Below are 14,120 nucleotides of genomic sequence, written 5' to 3' on the forward strand. Positions count from 1 at the left end.
TTCTGCAGGTCTGTCGTGGGGGCCACCAACTAAGCAAGATGAGGCGGTTCCTGAGAACTGGACATGACCCTGCCCGGGAAAGGCTAAAGCGGGATCTGTTCCAGTTCAACAAGGTAAGGTGTGGGGGAGGGCAGGGGAAATCCCAGCCTGGGATCCTCCCCAGGGGCTGAGGCTGGGGAGTGACACTATCTGAAAAGCCCCCTGGGAATCTTAACTGGGAAACAGAGTGTCAGTTCCTAGGAAGAGTTATATTGTTATTGTTTGTTTCTGAAATGGGGTTTCACCTTGTAGCCCTGGCTGGCCTGGAACTCACAGAGATCCACCTGCTTCTGTCTCTTGAGCGTTCCCAACACAATGATTAAGTCACCATGCTATCTAGGAACAACATTGGCCTGGGAGTTGGAATTCCTTGTTCTATGTCTCTCCCTGGCTACAAATGACTCTGAGAGTTACTCCACCAAGTCCCTGTCTTTCTGCCTATGACAAGCACAAAACAATCAGCCCTGCCCGCTTTGTCACAGGAGGCCAAGGAGGCTAAGGGACAGAAAAGATGAAAGCACCTGGAGTCCCAAGGTGTAATAACATCCTTATGATGCCATGGCCCCTGCAGCCTCGAGAGCCATTCCTACTGATACCACCCCAAAGGGAAGAGCTTTCCCTGCAGGCTACCTACAGGCCTCAGCCTGGGGGACCAGCACCTGAGGGAGTGGGACAGAGTGGCATCTGAAACCCCAGGGGCTCTACCTGCCTACCCAAGGAAGCTGGACCTCTGAAGGCTAAAGAGTGCAGCAGGACTCAGTAGCTCCCAGCTCCTGCCACCCAGCAATCTGGAGCTGCTTGGGGGTAATTAGCCTTCCCTGTCTGCTTTGATCTGTGTCAGAAGTAGACTGTAGGTCAAGGACAGCACGGTCCTTTCCCCTGGGGGTCTGAATCTCCAGGGCGTGTCTATAGGTACTTAGGATTGAGCCCAAGCCCTCCACCAATGAGCTTCGGCCCCAACCAGGAATCATGCCTTTTACTGGGGCTTTGATTTTGGCTTCCCCTCACCCCAAAAGGAGCTAGTGCATGAAGAACCCTCGTTTCTGGGTTCTGTTCTACTTTTCCATTTTAGAAGTATACAAGTTGGCTTACCCAGAGCCAAAAACATCTTTTCTGCTTATGAACCTGGAGAATGTCGCCTGTCATCTACGCAGAGGACTTGTATACAGATGTCGCCGGGAATAGGACAGCTTTGTGGTTAGCGTGGGAGCCTCAGGAAACTTAGCTGCTGTGTTTTGTTTGCTGGTTGGTGCCTCCTAGATTTGTGTCCAGAAGTTGGGTGTAGGGGCCCAGCTCACTTGTGTGGGTGTCAACCTTGGAGCTTGTGGTGATGTCTGCCCCTAGAAGCAGGCATCCCTGAGTTCGTGCTTCTTTCACTGGCTGACTTGTATGCCAGACTATCATCTGGTGCAGGTGTTAGGAACAGGGTGACACCCGGGGCTTGCTGCCCTCATTCCTGAGGGAATCAGTCATGGGTGCTGGGTGGGACCTACAGCCAGTATCCGTCTGTCCTGAGTGACCCTCAGGTGCCACTATTGTCCTTGGTGATGCTAGGATCTCTCACTCAGAAAAGGTAGCCAATTCCTGCAGAAACCAGACAGACTGGCTCAGCAAAGGGATAAACCCAGGCCTCAGTTCCTGTATGCTGTGGGTGAGGCTAGGGTGGGGCTAGGGTGAAGGAATCTTACCCCTACCTCTAGTGTGCCCCATTGGTGGTCCCCAAATAATGTGACCCCTAGATCCCAGGGCCTCTTGGGGTGTGGGAGTGGGCTGGAACTCTTCCCTTCTCCACCTGGCCTTCCTACTCCAACTTAACAACCTTTGGTCTGTACAGCCCATGGCCTGGCTCTGTGAGACTTGATTTGGTAAGGCCTTTGCCCTTCAGACTTAGGGAGGGGAAGGGCTGATGGCCTCAAATTGTTTGTCTGGGAGTAAATAGGAGAGAGGAACTGGATGCACCAAGCTAGACCTCAAGGTTCTGCCCGTGTGGTGGAGCCGGCAGTGTGGGCTTGGAGGGTAAAGTCAGACCCGGAGGACTTGAGACTGAAGAGTCATCTCCACGGCAGCCACTTGCCCGCCTGAGGCCCAGGGGGATGCTGTACCTGCCAGTGGCTTTGATCATGTCAACCAGTGTGGCATTGATAGTTTAGGAAAGGTAACCCAGGTTTCCTTCTGTACAGTCAGAGGATGGCCTCAGGAGGGTTTCTCACCATTCTCACTGGCGATGTCTGGGGCCTGTTGTGCCGAGAGGACTATCCTGGGCATTGTAGCTAGCAGCACCCTGGTTCTGACTAGATGCCAGTCTCATGCCTCTGCCCAGACGTGACCACACAATGTCTCCAGCCATTATCAGTTGACACCCGGGCTTCTGGTTGCTCTCGGCTGAGAATGTCTAGAACCAGAGGGTACAGTGTAGAGGGGGTGCAGATAAAGAAGGAAAGTGGGTATCAAGGAGGACCGTGGGGGTCTCAGCCAGGAGCAATTAGGATTCATTTAGAGGAGTGCTGTATCCGGAATTTTTTGAAGTCAGGGTCTCATTATGTAGCCTTGGCTAGCCTCTAGCTTACTATGTAGACAGGCTGGCCTTCAATTCAGAGATCCGCCTGCCCCTGCCTAACCCTACCCTCCCAAATACTAAGATTAAAGGTTTACAGTGTACCCCGCCATGCACGGTCACTCTGAACATTTTGATTAGAACAGGATGGAAAACAGGGGCTTCTATCCATGGAGAAATGTCTGGCCCAATGCTGAGCTTTGACCCGGCACGTGCTGGCCCCTCACTGTGAGGCCTGGGCAGGCAATGATCCTCTAGAATGGAGATGACTTTAGACTCAGGTTGAGTGAGAAGTGAACAAATCCAGTGTAACATGAAGGGCAGAACACGCATGTCCATGGAAAGGACACAGAATCAAATGGAGCTTGGGCCACTTAGCAGACTACACACAGGAATTCTTCCTGTGTAGGTTAGGGTCTGCTCCTGCACAGTGGCTACTCACAGTGTGGTCACGTCTGGGAATGCCACCCTGAAAGATCAGGCAGCCCGTGGTGGGCTTGAGGTGGAGCAAAGGCACAGTGACATGGCCACAAGCCTGACGCCCAGACAGCTTGTAGATACCAGCTTCTAAACCAGTTCTAGGCCTTTCCCTCCATCCTCTTCCAGCCAAACTCCTTTACACCGGTGCCAGCAAGATGCCTCACACAAAACACAGACGTTGCCCCAGGGCCATGAAGGTTACCTGTACATGGGCAGGAATTGTGACCATAACCAGAAAAAGAGCTGGCTGCCAGGGGACTCAGTCTAGGTCATAAGCTAGGTGCCTGGTATCAGGGCTGGGTGTTACAGTTGTTGGGGCAGGGATTAGGAGCAATACAGCCTGGGCTTTGGTTCTGATTCAGCTCTCACCATGGTGACTGAGTAGACCTGTCTGTCCCTCAGTTTTCTCTTCCATGAAGTGGACATTGCTAAACATCCCAGTGAAGGCTGGCACAGTGTAAAAGTTTAATTGCTTTATTTATTTATTTATTTATTTATTTATTTATTTATTTATTTATTTATTTATTTACATATATTCTCTATGTATGCATGTTTTGCCTGCATGTCTGTATGGGCACCACATACATGCCTGGTGCCTCCAGAAATCAGAAGAAGGCAGTTCCTGGAACTGGAGTTAGGGATGGGTTGTGCCCCATCACGTGGTTGCTGGGAACTGAATCTGTGTCCTGTGCAAGAGCAGCAAGTGCTTTTAACTGCTGAGCCATCTCTCCAGCCTCATGTTTAATCGCTTCTTATGGGACCCACGCCTAGCATAGAGTGCCCTCTGTTCAGCTCTTTCTCACAAGGACTCACAGATGGCTGTTGTGCCCACTGCACAGGTGGGGAAACTGAGGTCTCCAGTGGTTGGCAGCCTACGCATATCCCTGAGGGCATCTCCCATGGACTATCAAGGTCTGGCCCCCTCCGCTTACTGCCTGGGTGGCCTGAGGGAAGTGCTAACGTCACCTCTTGGAGCTCAGTGTCTTTACCTGCCATTTACCATTCGTAACCTTTTACCACATTTACCTCAAACCCAGTAAGACAGCTGAGGTACTGTATAGGGGCCACTGAAGACCATCTGAGAGAACAGAGGCTATCTCAGGGGCTAGACTTTCTACTCAAAGTGAAACCCTGCTCCTGAACATTGCTTGGGGCCTGCTTGCCCCTCTGGTGAAACCCCGGGCACCCGCCAATAACCACACCCCGGTGTGAGCAGACCTGCGCCTAAGTACCTGTGCTGGGCTGTAGCAGATTCCCCACCCACACCCCTAACCCCAGTAAATGGCGCGTTCCTGACCAGTTGCCCAGCCCAGGCCACACCGTTTTGTTGTGGCTTTTGCCTACATGGGCACCAGTGTCAGATGACAACCACACACAGAAGCCAAGTTGCTTGCGCCAGGAATCTGGGCTTACCACACCCAGTATCTGGCAGGGCCACCACAGGCAGGGGATGTGCCCTTCCTCCCTCCTCCTGTGGCCCTAAGCAGCTTCGGTGGGCTCTCTTTTCAGCCCCTGACAGATACTACAGGTTCCCCAAGGCCTTGGCCTTGGAGGAGAGCCCTCCCTAGCTGAGTGCAGGGTGAGGGACAACGTCTCCTACCCACCCTTCCCCCCTCCCATCTCTCACAATCTGACAGGGCTGTGGGCTAATATTACAGTCCAGTAGCCTCTGTATCTTTGCTCTCCTTTCCCTGTCAAAAGAGCCCATTGTTCTCTTCTCCCTTGGCAGAGGTCACCTGAGCCCAGGTAGCAGGACAGGACAGGGGCTAAGGAGACAAGGGACGGACACCTAGTTTTATCCTGAGCTAGAGTTCTCTGGGGTCTGGAAATCCCGTGCTTGAGGATTCTCTGAGGCTGTACTCGATGCCCCCTGTGCTCTGGATTACAGGGGGAACTCTTGCTGGTACCCTGTGAGCACCTCCTTTGAGAAAGGCCATCTCACTCTTCCAGGGGCCTAACTAAGGTGGGGAATTACCACCCTGTAGAACTTACCCTCAGGACTCCAAAGTGTGAATGTTTACAGGAGTCTTAACTGTTGTGGAAGGAACAGCCAGTGTGGGCAGGGCACTTAGGTTCAGGGGAGTTGGGACAGACACTCCTTCCCTTACCTGCTTTCCCCAGGACACACCCAGGCTTTTCTAGGTCCTCCCTGTTTCTTGCCTTGGCTCTAAACCACATCCTTCCTCCCTATCCCCAAGGTCCACTGAGTCTTCCATGTACCCCTACCCAGCCTCTTCACCGAAGCACTGACCTGAGGAGTCGCTGCTCACTTGGGCCCTATCCTGGTGGGGCGGGGGGGGTGTCCTGTGGAGGAGCTCGTGTCTTTTATTTGTCTTTTGAGGGCCACTTCATCCCTCAGTGTTATCAGCTGGGGGTGGGACACATTGCAGAAAACTGAGGACCCTAGCAACCAGTCGACCCGGGATAGTTGTTCTCACACTGGGGTGAGCAATCAGAATGCACACCGTCTGTATCTCCAAGATACCTCGTGTTCAGTCCAAGGACACACTGCTCAGGGCATTACGGGTGTCTTTCTGGTGAGGCCTATCGAGCCTGACTGGGTGCCTGTTCACAAGTGGCCTTTGGAAGAACAGGGAGGAGTGGTCCCAGTGTCCACTCGACTCTGAAGGAAGTGAGGAGTACCTGTAGGCGATGGGGGATGCCCAACCTTTGCATAGGAAGGGTTCGAGCAGGACTGCAGGAGTGCTTAAGAGTTGATGGGCGCAGGGCTGGAGAGATGGCTCAGTGGTTAAGAGCACTGACTGCTCTTCCAGAGGTCCTGAGTTCAAATCCCAGCAACCACGTGGTGGCTCACAACCATCTGTAATGAGATCTGATGCCCTCTTCTGGTGTGTCTGAAGACAGCGACAGTGTACTTATATATAATTACATAATAAATAAATATTAAAAAAAAAAAAAGAGTTGATGGGTGCACGTGGCCTCAGAGTCCAAGAAGAGCTGCAGGTCTGTTTCTCTTTGACTTTACTTACCTGAGGATAAGAAGTTAGAATAATCTAAGATGGTTTGCTGCTCCAGTAAGAATGTAATGGGAGTTTGGGCTGTGCAAACCTTTAATCCTAGCACCTGGAAGGCAGAGGCAGGCGGATCTCTGAGTTTGAGGCCAGCTTGGTCTACAGAGTGAGTTCAGGACAGCCAGGGCTTTGCAGAGAAACCCTGTCTTGAAAAACAAACAAACAAACAAACAAGCAAACAATATAATAGGAGTCATGTATGTAATTTAAAATTTCTAGCATTAAATAATCAGAATTAATTTAGATAAGAATTCTGCTTAAGGGGTTGGGGATTTAGCTCAGTGGTAGAGCACTTGCCTAGCAAGCACATGGCCCTGGGTTCGGTCCCCAGCTCCAAAAAAAAGAAAAAGAAAAAAAAAAAAAAGAATTCTGCTTAATATAAGCAAATATCTTTACATGTAGGCAATACAGTTATTAGTGAGATGTTTATATATGTGAGTTTGTTGGTTTTTTTTTTTTTGGTTCTTTTTTTCGGAGCTGGGGACCGAACCCAGGGCCTTGCGCTTCCTAGGCAAGCGCTCTACCACTGAGCTAAATCCCCAGCCCCGTGAGTGATTTTATCTGTGTGTATGAGTGACTGAATATCTATATGCATGTACTGCTCACAGGCCAGAAGAGGGCGCTGTATCCCCTGGAACTGGAATCAGAGACAGGTGTGAGCCACCATGTGGGTGCTGGGAAATGAACACAGGTCCTCTGCAAGAGCATTCAGTGTCTTAACTGCTTAGCCATCTCTCCTGCCCCTGATTCGTTATTGATACTAAGTCACTCAGTTTTGGTTATTTTTTAAAGATTTTTTTAATTTATTTCATGTATAGGAATACATTGTAGCTGTCTTAGACGCAGCAGAAGAGGGCATCAGATCCCATTACAGATGGTTGTGAGCCACCATGTGGTCGCTAGGAATTGAACTCATAACCTCTGGAAGAGCTGGCAGTGCTCTTAACTGCTGAGTCATCTCTCCAGCCCAATTCTGGTATTTTTTTTACCCTTTATAACAGTCTCAGTTGTAAAATAAACTCTTTGAAAAGCTCTGTTTTAGGAGTTTGGAGATCGAAGCTGTAAGGTGAGGCCTGAGGTTGGCCTCCTCTTCAGGATGTTTTAGTAAAAACAGTTGAAAATGTTTCTGTGTGACAGAATCGAATGTACTTTCTTTCCTTTTCTGTTTTGTCATTTTGTTTTGTTTTTTGAGACAAGGTCTCCTGTAGACCAGGCTGGCCTGGAATTTACCATATAGCCAAGGCTGCCCCTGAACTCCTAACTCTTGCACCCCACCCCACCCCCCAGTGCTGGGATTACAGCTGTGAACCACCATGCATGGTTTGAATAGCCATTCATATGTTTAAATTGGTTGGACTAGATGAAACTTTAAATGTCATCTCCTTGAAGCTGTCACACTCCAGATGAGTCATGGCTGCACATGGCTACTGTCCTAGGCTGCTCAAGGTGTGAGGCCTCCTACTGGGCTTCAAGCTCCTGAGGGTTTATCCCCCACTCCACCCCCAGTCCTCCAAATCCTACATTCCAAAGGCTTTGGCCTGAGCCACCACTGCTGGTGGTAAAGGGGAAAATGTTAATTTCAGGAGTTTGGAACTTTCTCCTGGCCCCTGACTTCTCCAGGCTTCCACAACCTGGGATCAGCCAAGGCCCAGCAAGGACCAGGAGAGCTTGTCCCACAAAACCTGTGTGAGTTCTCTGCTCTCCTTTTTCTGGGAAATGTTTGCATTCCAGACACTCAACTATCTACCCGAGCCTTTTCAGACTGCATTTCTCACATAGCTGAGCAGGGGCCGGGACTGGCTGGGGCCCTCCGCCTGGGGTCCTGCATTCCTGGCCGACCATCCAGGTACGGCCATTTGCAAGGCACACTGTGTACCTGCCCTGTCCACCCACCCAGTTGGCCCCAGGTATCCCTCTCATGAGACATTTGTTAGAGCTGTACTCCCTGGCCTGACCTCTTCCCGTGAGCCCCTGGGCTGGACTGTGGGGAAGTGCGGCCCTTGAGTTTGCTCTTGCTGTCGCCTGGGCTTATCTCTGTGCTGCTGGCGCCCTGATAGGGCTGCTGGGTAACACTGACAAGAGCCCGGGGGCCACCTCTTCCCTCTCCACACTGCAGATTTAGCTAAGCAACTCAAAAGGCCACTGATTGCCATTGTACCCTGCTTTAACCTGTTTCAGCAGAGTCAGTGCCCCCTGGGGCAGGAAGCTGATTGGGAAGCAGAAGCTCACACCTCCCAAGGGAAGCTTGGCACCTGCTGTCTATTATCCACACCTCGTCTGTAGCTTCTCACACACCTATGGTGAAAAAGGCCCAGAGCTGCGGGCGGGGACAGAACTCTGGGAGGGAGGCAGTGACCCCTCAGGAATGTTCTCCAGCTGTTTTTATTTTCAGCTCCTTCTAAAGCCTTTAGCCACTGGGTGATTGCACGCAGATGAACAACCTGGAAAACTGTTCCTGTGCATGAACAGGCCTGGGAGTGTTAGCGCAATGCGATCCAGTCGCCCCTCTGTGTCCTTTCAAAAATCATGTGTAACCCGGTGTAGTGGCACACGCCTTTAATCCCGGTACCTGGGAGCCGGTGGCAGGCATCTACCCAGCCTGATGGCCCACATAGTGAGTTCCAGGGCAGCCAGAGCCACATAAAATAGAGTCCCTGTCTCCTCCACCCCCTCTAAATTATATATGTGTAGTTTATATGTATGTGTGTATAGTTATAGATGTATGTGTATAGTTATATATAGTTATATGGTTACATAGTGTGTGTGCACACATGTAGGTGTATGTGTAGTGGTCAGAGGACATCTAGGGATATGGACCACAGAGATAAATGAATCCAGTTTTTTTTTTTTTTCCCTTTTCTTTTTTTTTTTTTTTTTTTCCGGAGCTGGGACCGAACCCAGGGCCTTGCGCTTGCTAGGCAAGCGCTCTACCACTGAGCTAAATCCCCAACCCCTATGAATCCAGTTTTAACTGCAAGTTCAGAGGTGCAGAGCTCGGAGCCCCTTTTCCTCCTTGAGCTGTGGTTCCACAGCTTAGCCCCACCCTGCGGGGACATGGGGACTTGAGGGACGTTGATAGGGCCAGCCCATGTGCTTCTCGTTGTAGACAGTGGAGCATGGCTTCCCACACCAGCCCAGCGCCCTCGGCTATAGTCCTTCACTGCGCATCCTGGCCATTGGTACCCGCTCTGGAGCTGTCAAACTGTATCCTTTGCAGTGCCTGTTGCCATGGGGGAGAGGCTAAGGTCGTCTCTGGGGGTGGGGTAGGTGAGATCCAGAGAGTCTGTCTTATCCTGCTTCCTCTTGGGCACTTGGTCCAAACGCTGGGAGAGAACTTAGCATGGTAAGCTGTGTGTCCTTTAGAGGAGGGGTGGGCTTAAGCTGTGTGTCCTTTAGAGGAGGGGTGGGCTTGTTTTCTCTTCTCTGGCTACTCAGGTCCCCCTCTTGACATGGACTTGGAGACGTCAGGACTTGAAGTATACTTGCTTGTAGGGCCCTGGGTGACTCCCCCTTAGTCCAGATGAGTTAGTCCAGATGAGTTAGGCTTGGCCCCAGCGTCTTTCCCTTCTGCCTCGACAGGACGCTAGACTAAAGTAGGTCCCAAAGAAGGCTGTGTCCAGTCACTGTAAGGAAGTGACAGTGGGGAACAGAGGATGGATACCTCAAAGACTGGCGGGCATGTCTCTAGGGAGGCCTGGGTTCTGTTCCTTTGATGCCCTCAGCTCTATGCCCCTGACAAAAGCAAGTGTCACGTGACCCATCTTGTCCCTGAGAATGGCGCAGATGTCCATCACTCAGAAGGCTGCTCTTAGGCCCTGAGTGGAGTTGGGCGGTATGTTTTAATTGTTTGCCCCCCTCTTCCATAAGAGCCCGGGGCACACTGGCCCTGCACTCTGGATCCACAGTTGAAGGTGGAAGGGCCTTAGGCAGGCATCAGGGGCTAGCACTTGGGCAGCCACCCCACTCCACCCCTGTCAAAGGGGAATAAGTGGACAATGCTTGGCAGAGACAGGCCCTCCCTGACCTGTAACCAGACATTACCTACTTGGATAGTCTTTGTCCACAGCAGAGGGTGCCTGGATACAGGTGGTTTCAGCAGGGAGGCTCCACACTGGGACAACTCCTCCAGCTAGCCTGGGACTAGCTGGGCCCTGAGCCCTAGACAATGTCTTGCATTCCTGTCCAACCTACACTCGCTAAGAGGCCTGAAGAAGTTGGGAGACAGGGGCCCACCCTGGGTAGCTGAGCTTCGACCTCCTCCCACAAAGTCCTCCCCCTTCGGCTCCTGCTACGATGACCAGCATGAGTGACAGCTGGTTGGGCGGGGCTGGTGTGTACACAGGAGGCCAGGCCACAGCCTTGCTATCACAGTCCAACCTTCCCCCAGCTGGTTAATCATTACCAGCCAGGATCACATCCTGGTTGCCAGCTGCTGGTGCCAACTCTGAAGGCAAGGCTGCTGGGGGTGCCCCCCTACCGTGCTCCATGTTCTCATAGGTGCCACCAGGTGACAGGTGATAGGCCTGTTGTTACAGCTCAAGTTGCAAGGGTGGTTTGGAGGGAGGGGGGACAATCTAAGGGTTGCTAGGATAGGGATTCGCCCCACCCCCACCTCCGCACCCACACACCTGTCCTGCTGGGGCAACTCTTCCCAAGGTCAGATCATTGACTGAGTTTTACCCGGCCATAACCACTGCAGTCCACCCCCACCCTGTGTCCCCGGACATGGGTGCACAGACCCGGACATGGGTGCACAGACCACCACTAATGTTGGGGAGGATTGCTGTCCAACTTTCTGAGGTTTTCCTGAGCCTTCTAGATATGGTGCCCCCGGGGTAGAGTTCATGGGGCTTCACAAAGAGAACAACGCTGTGTTGCAGATCCACTTCCTGCCTGGTCAGGTGAGCACCTGCTGGGGGAGGGACCTCCCTGCTGCCTTCTTAACCCTCATATCTCTGGAAGGGATAGTGTGGCAGCATGGTGGGGGCGGGGTAGGGACGGGTGGTCCTGGACTCCTTCCTTCTGTCCACCTAGAGGTTCACAGGCCACCCTGAGAGCCACAGAGAGGCTTTTTCTACAGGCTGGGCTGCCTGGAGAACTAAAGGCCTTGAAGAAGGTTGCTCTCTGTAGCTAGCAAGCTCCTGTCCCCGTTCTCTCCCCAGTGTCAGCTGGTCACTCTGCTGGATGACAACAGCCTGCACCTGTGGAGCCTGAAGGTCAAGGGTGGGGTGTCAGAGCTGCAGGAAGAAGAGAGCTTCACTTTGCGTGGCCCCCCAGGGTAAGGGCATAGTGGTCCCCTTTCTTTTCTGGGCCCTTCCTACTTTATTCCCCCTCAGTTCTAGGTAGGGCAGGTTCATCTCTTGGATCCTGTTGAACCGTTGGCAGTGCCACCATCTCATGCCCTGACCATCCTTAAACAATGCTGGGCTGTGCCCTTCCCATACCCACGTCTTCCTGTGCATAAGAGTGCCAGGCTCTTTCCTCGCCTCCCAGTTCAGCTCCTGCCACCTGTCTCCCACCTTGGTAGGATGTAGAATGATTATATCCAAGCTCAAGATGCTCTGAAGCCAGCCAAAGACAAGGCTTTCCCCCGGGCTGGTAAAGACATTGCATCCCTGGGGTCCCCCTTCCTGGACAGCAGATAGCTTATCAAACTCTGTCCCTGTTGCAGGGCGGCCCCCAGTGCCACGCAGATCACTGAGATCCTACCTCACTCCTCCGGAGAACTGCTCTACCTGGGCACCGAGAGCGGCAGTGTGTTTGTGGTGCGGCTGCCTGGGTTCTGCGCACTGCACGACAGGACCATCAGTTCAGACGAGGTGCTGCAATGGTGAGCTGCCCAGCACCTCAGGTGTGGGCCACAGCCTTCTCGCTTTGGTCCCCAATCAGGGCCATTTTTCATTTCTATCCCAGGAAGTCTAAGGGGCTTCAAAGTAAAACCCTCGACTTTCTACCTGGTCCCCATCTGCACCTCAGTCAACCCTGTATCTGTTAACGTGGTGGCCCTTAAGTGGTGTTGTCAACTCACTTAAAAGTGAGGGAAGTGGCTGGGGTGGTAGTGCACGTCTTTAATGCTAACACTCGTGAGGCAGAGGCAGGTGGATCTCTGAGTTCGAGGCCAGCATGGCCTACAGAGTGAGTTCCAGGACAGCCAGGGCTACACAGAGAAACCCTGTCTCAAACCAGAACAGAAACTGTACTGAAGCCATGACTCGGGTTAAGAGCACTGGATGATCTTTCAGAGAACCCAGGTTCCATCTACACGTGGTGGCTCACAACCTTGTCAGTAACTGTAGTCTTAGGGGATCTGACACCCTCTCTGGCCTCCAGAGGTACTGTATACATATGGTACAGAGACATACATGAAGGCGAAACACCCAGGGATAAAATAATAATAATTAATAATAATAATATAATCTACTACTACTAATAATAATAGTAATAATAATAGATAAGGGAAGTGAGCCCAAAATTCCAGTGTGTCAGCAACTCCTTGGTCCTGTGTACTGTGCCCACGTGACCACAAATCTCCAAGCTCTGAGAACTGTGCAGTGAGGGAGCCCAGACTCAAACTTGTTGCATCAGCTGAACTGGCCGCAGCCGACACCTCAGGTCTGGGGCACTGTGCTATGGCTAAAAAGCCTGGAGGTTTGTGAGCATCACTTCTTAAGGACAGATCTGCCACAGAGAGGAATTCAGAGCAGCTCTGGGGAAGGGGGTGTGTGTGTGACAGAAATCTGGGGCAATAGAATTTGACAAGAGCTTGCCAGTCTCTTTGACTGGAACGTCACTGGTGGGTGACAGGAAGTCTATACACTTCCAAGGCAGGTGGCCAATGGGCTGGGACTCAGCCCTGGGAGCCCTGGACCAGGCTCAGGACATAGCTGACAAGCCAGGCTCTCCTAGCTTCCCCGTGGGGATGAAGCAGGACCCCTCTGTCCAGCTGCAGCACTGCTGGCTTGGGGGCTTCCTGTGTGGGGTGGGGTCCTTCTGACTCCAGCCTCTGTTCCGTTCCCACTTGACAAGGCAGGGCAGGGCAAGGCTAGGGCAGCACACCTGAGGTCACAGCAAAGCAGTTTGTAGAGAGATGGCTGGGATGGGCTAGCGTCCAGTCTATGGGCAGGACATTAGGAGGACCAACTCTTGCACAAGCAGCCCCGTCAGGGCTCAGCCTTGGCCCCAGCCTCTCGCCCCTCACCCCTAACTCCTCACCCCTTGCCCCTCACCCCACGTGGCTGGCTGAGGCTAGTCTAGTCAGGAGGGGCTAGAGTACCTGAGAATTCCTGCTAGCAGTCTAAATCTTCCTTCATCATTTTTTTTATCTTTATTAACTTGGGTATTTCTTACTTACATTTCTTTTTTTTTTTTTTCTTTTTTTTCGGAGCTGGGGACTGAACCCAGGGCCTTGCGCTTGCTAGGCAAGTGCTCTACCACTGAGCTAAATCCCCAACCCCCTTACTTACATCTCGATTGTTATTCCCTTTCCCGGTTTCCGGGCCAACATCCCCCTAACCCCTTCCCCTCCCCTTATCTATGGGTGTTCCCCTCCCCATCCTCCCTCCTTCCTTCATCTTTCACTCTGAGTCTTACCTAGGTTTGTTTGGGAGGTTTTGAAGCAGGGTCTCACATAGCCCAGGATAGCCCCAAACATGCTATGTATCTAGAGCTGGTATCTAGATTTTTCTATCTCCACTTCCTAAGTGCTAGTTTTATAGTTGCAAGCTATAGTTTTTACACTATTACATGGAGTCTAAGTTTTTTCAGTTTTCCTCCCATTAAGTCTGGTGACATTTAACAAGGTCTCCAGGCAAAGAGGAGACAAGAGGAAGACGGAAGTTCTTTATCATTGTCGTAGGGTGTTCCCTCCACCCCCACCCCCACCCCATCTGTGCATGTGTGCGTGAATGTGTGTGTGTGCCTGAGTGTGTGTGCGCGTGTGTGTGCATGCACATTAGTATGTGCTAGGAATCAAACCCAAGGCCTCAGGCATGCTGGGAAAGCACTCTGCTGAGCCA

General features: G+C 52.0%; 1 protein-coding gene across 12 annotated transcripts in view; it reads left to right on the forward strand.

The window, feature by feature from the left end:
* Llgl2 (LLGL scribble cell polarity complex component 2) overlaps window positions 1–14,120 on the forward strand; it is a 35,503-nt gene that overhangs the window by 10,885 nt on the left and 10,498 nt on the right. For all 12 annotated transcript variants that reach the window (XM_087573289.1, XM_087573291.1, XM_087573292.1 and 9 more), the window contains 5 exon segments: window positions 9–113; window positions 9,212–9,309; window positions 10,925–11,006; window positions 11,268–11,383; window positions 11,777–11,935. In XM_087573289.1, coding sequence (XP_087429415.1) covers window positions 39–113; window positions 9,212–9,309; window positions 10,925–11,006; window positions 11,268–11,383; window positions 11,777–11,935 — 530 coding nt within the window. In that variant the 5' untranslated portion in view covers window positions 9–38.

Source organism: Rattus norvegicus, chromosome 10 (assembly GCF_021556685.1).
Source record: "Rattus norvegicus strain SHRSP/BbbUtx chromosome 10, alternate assembly SHRSP_T2T, whole genome shotgun sequence".
In the NCBI taxonomy this organism is placed as follows: domain Eukaryota; kingdom Metazoa; phylum Chordata; class Mammalia; order Rodentia; family Muridae; genus Rattus; species Rattus norvegicus.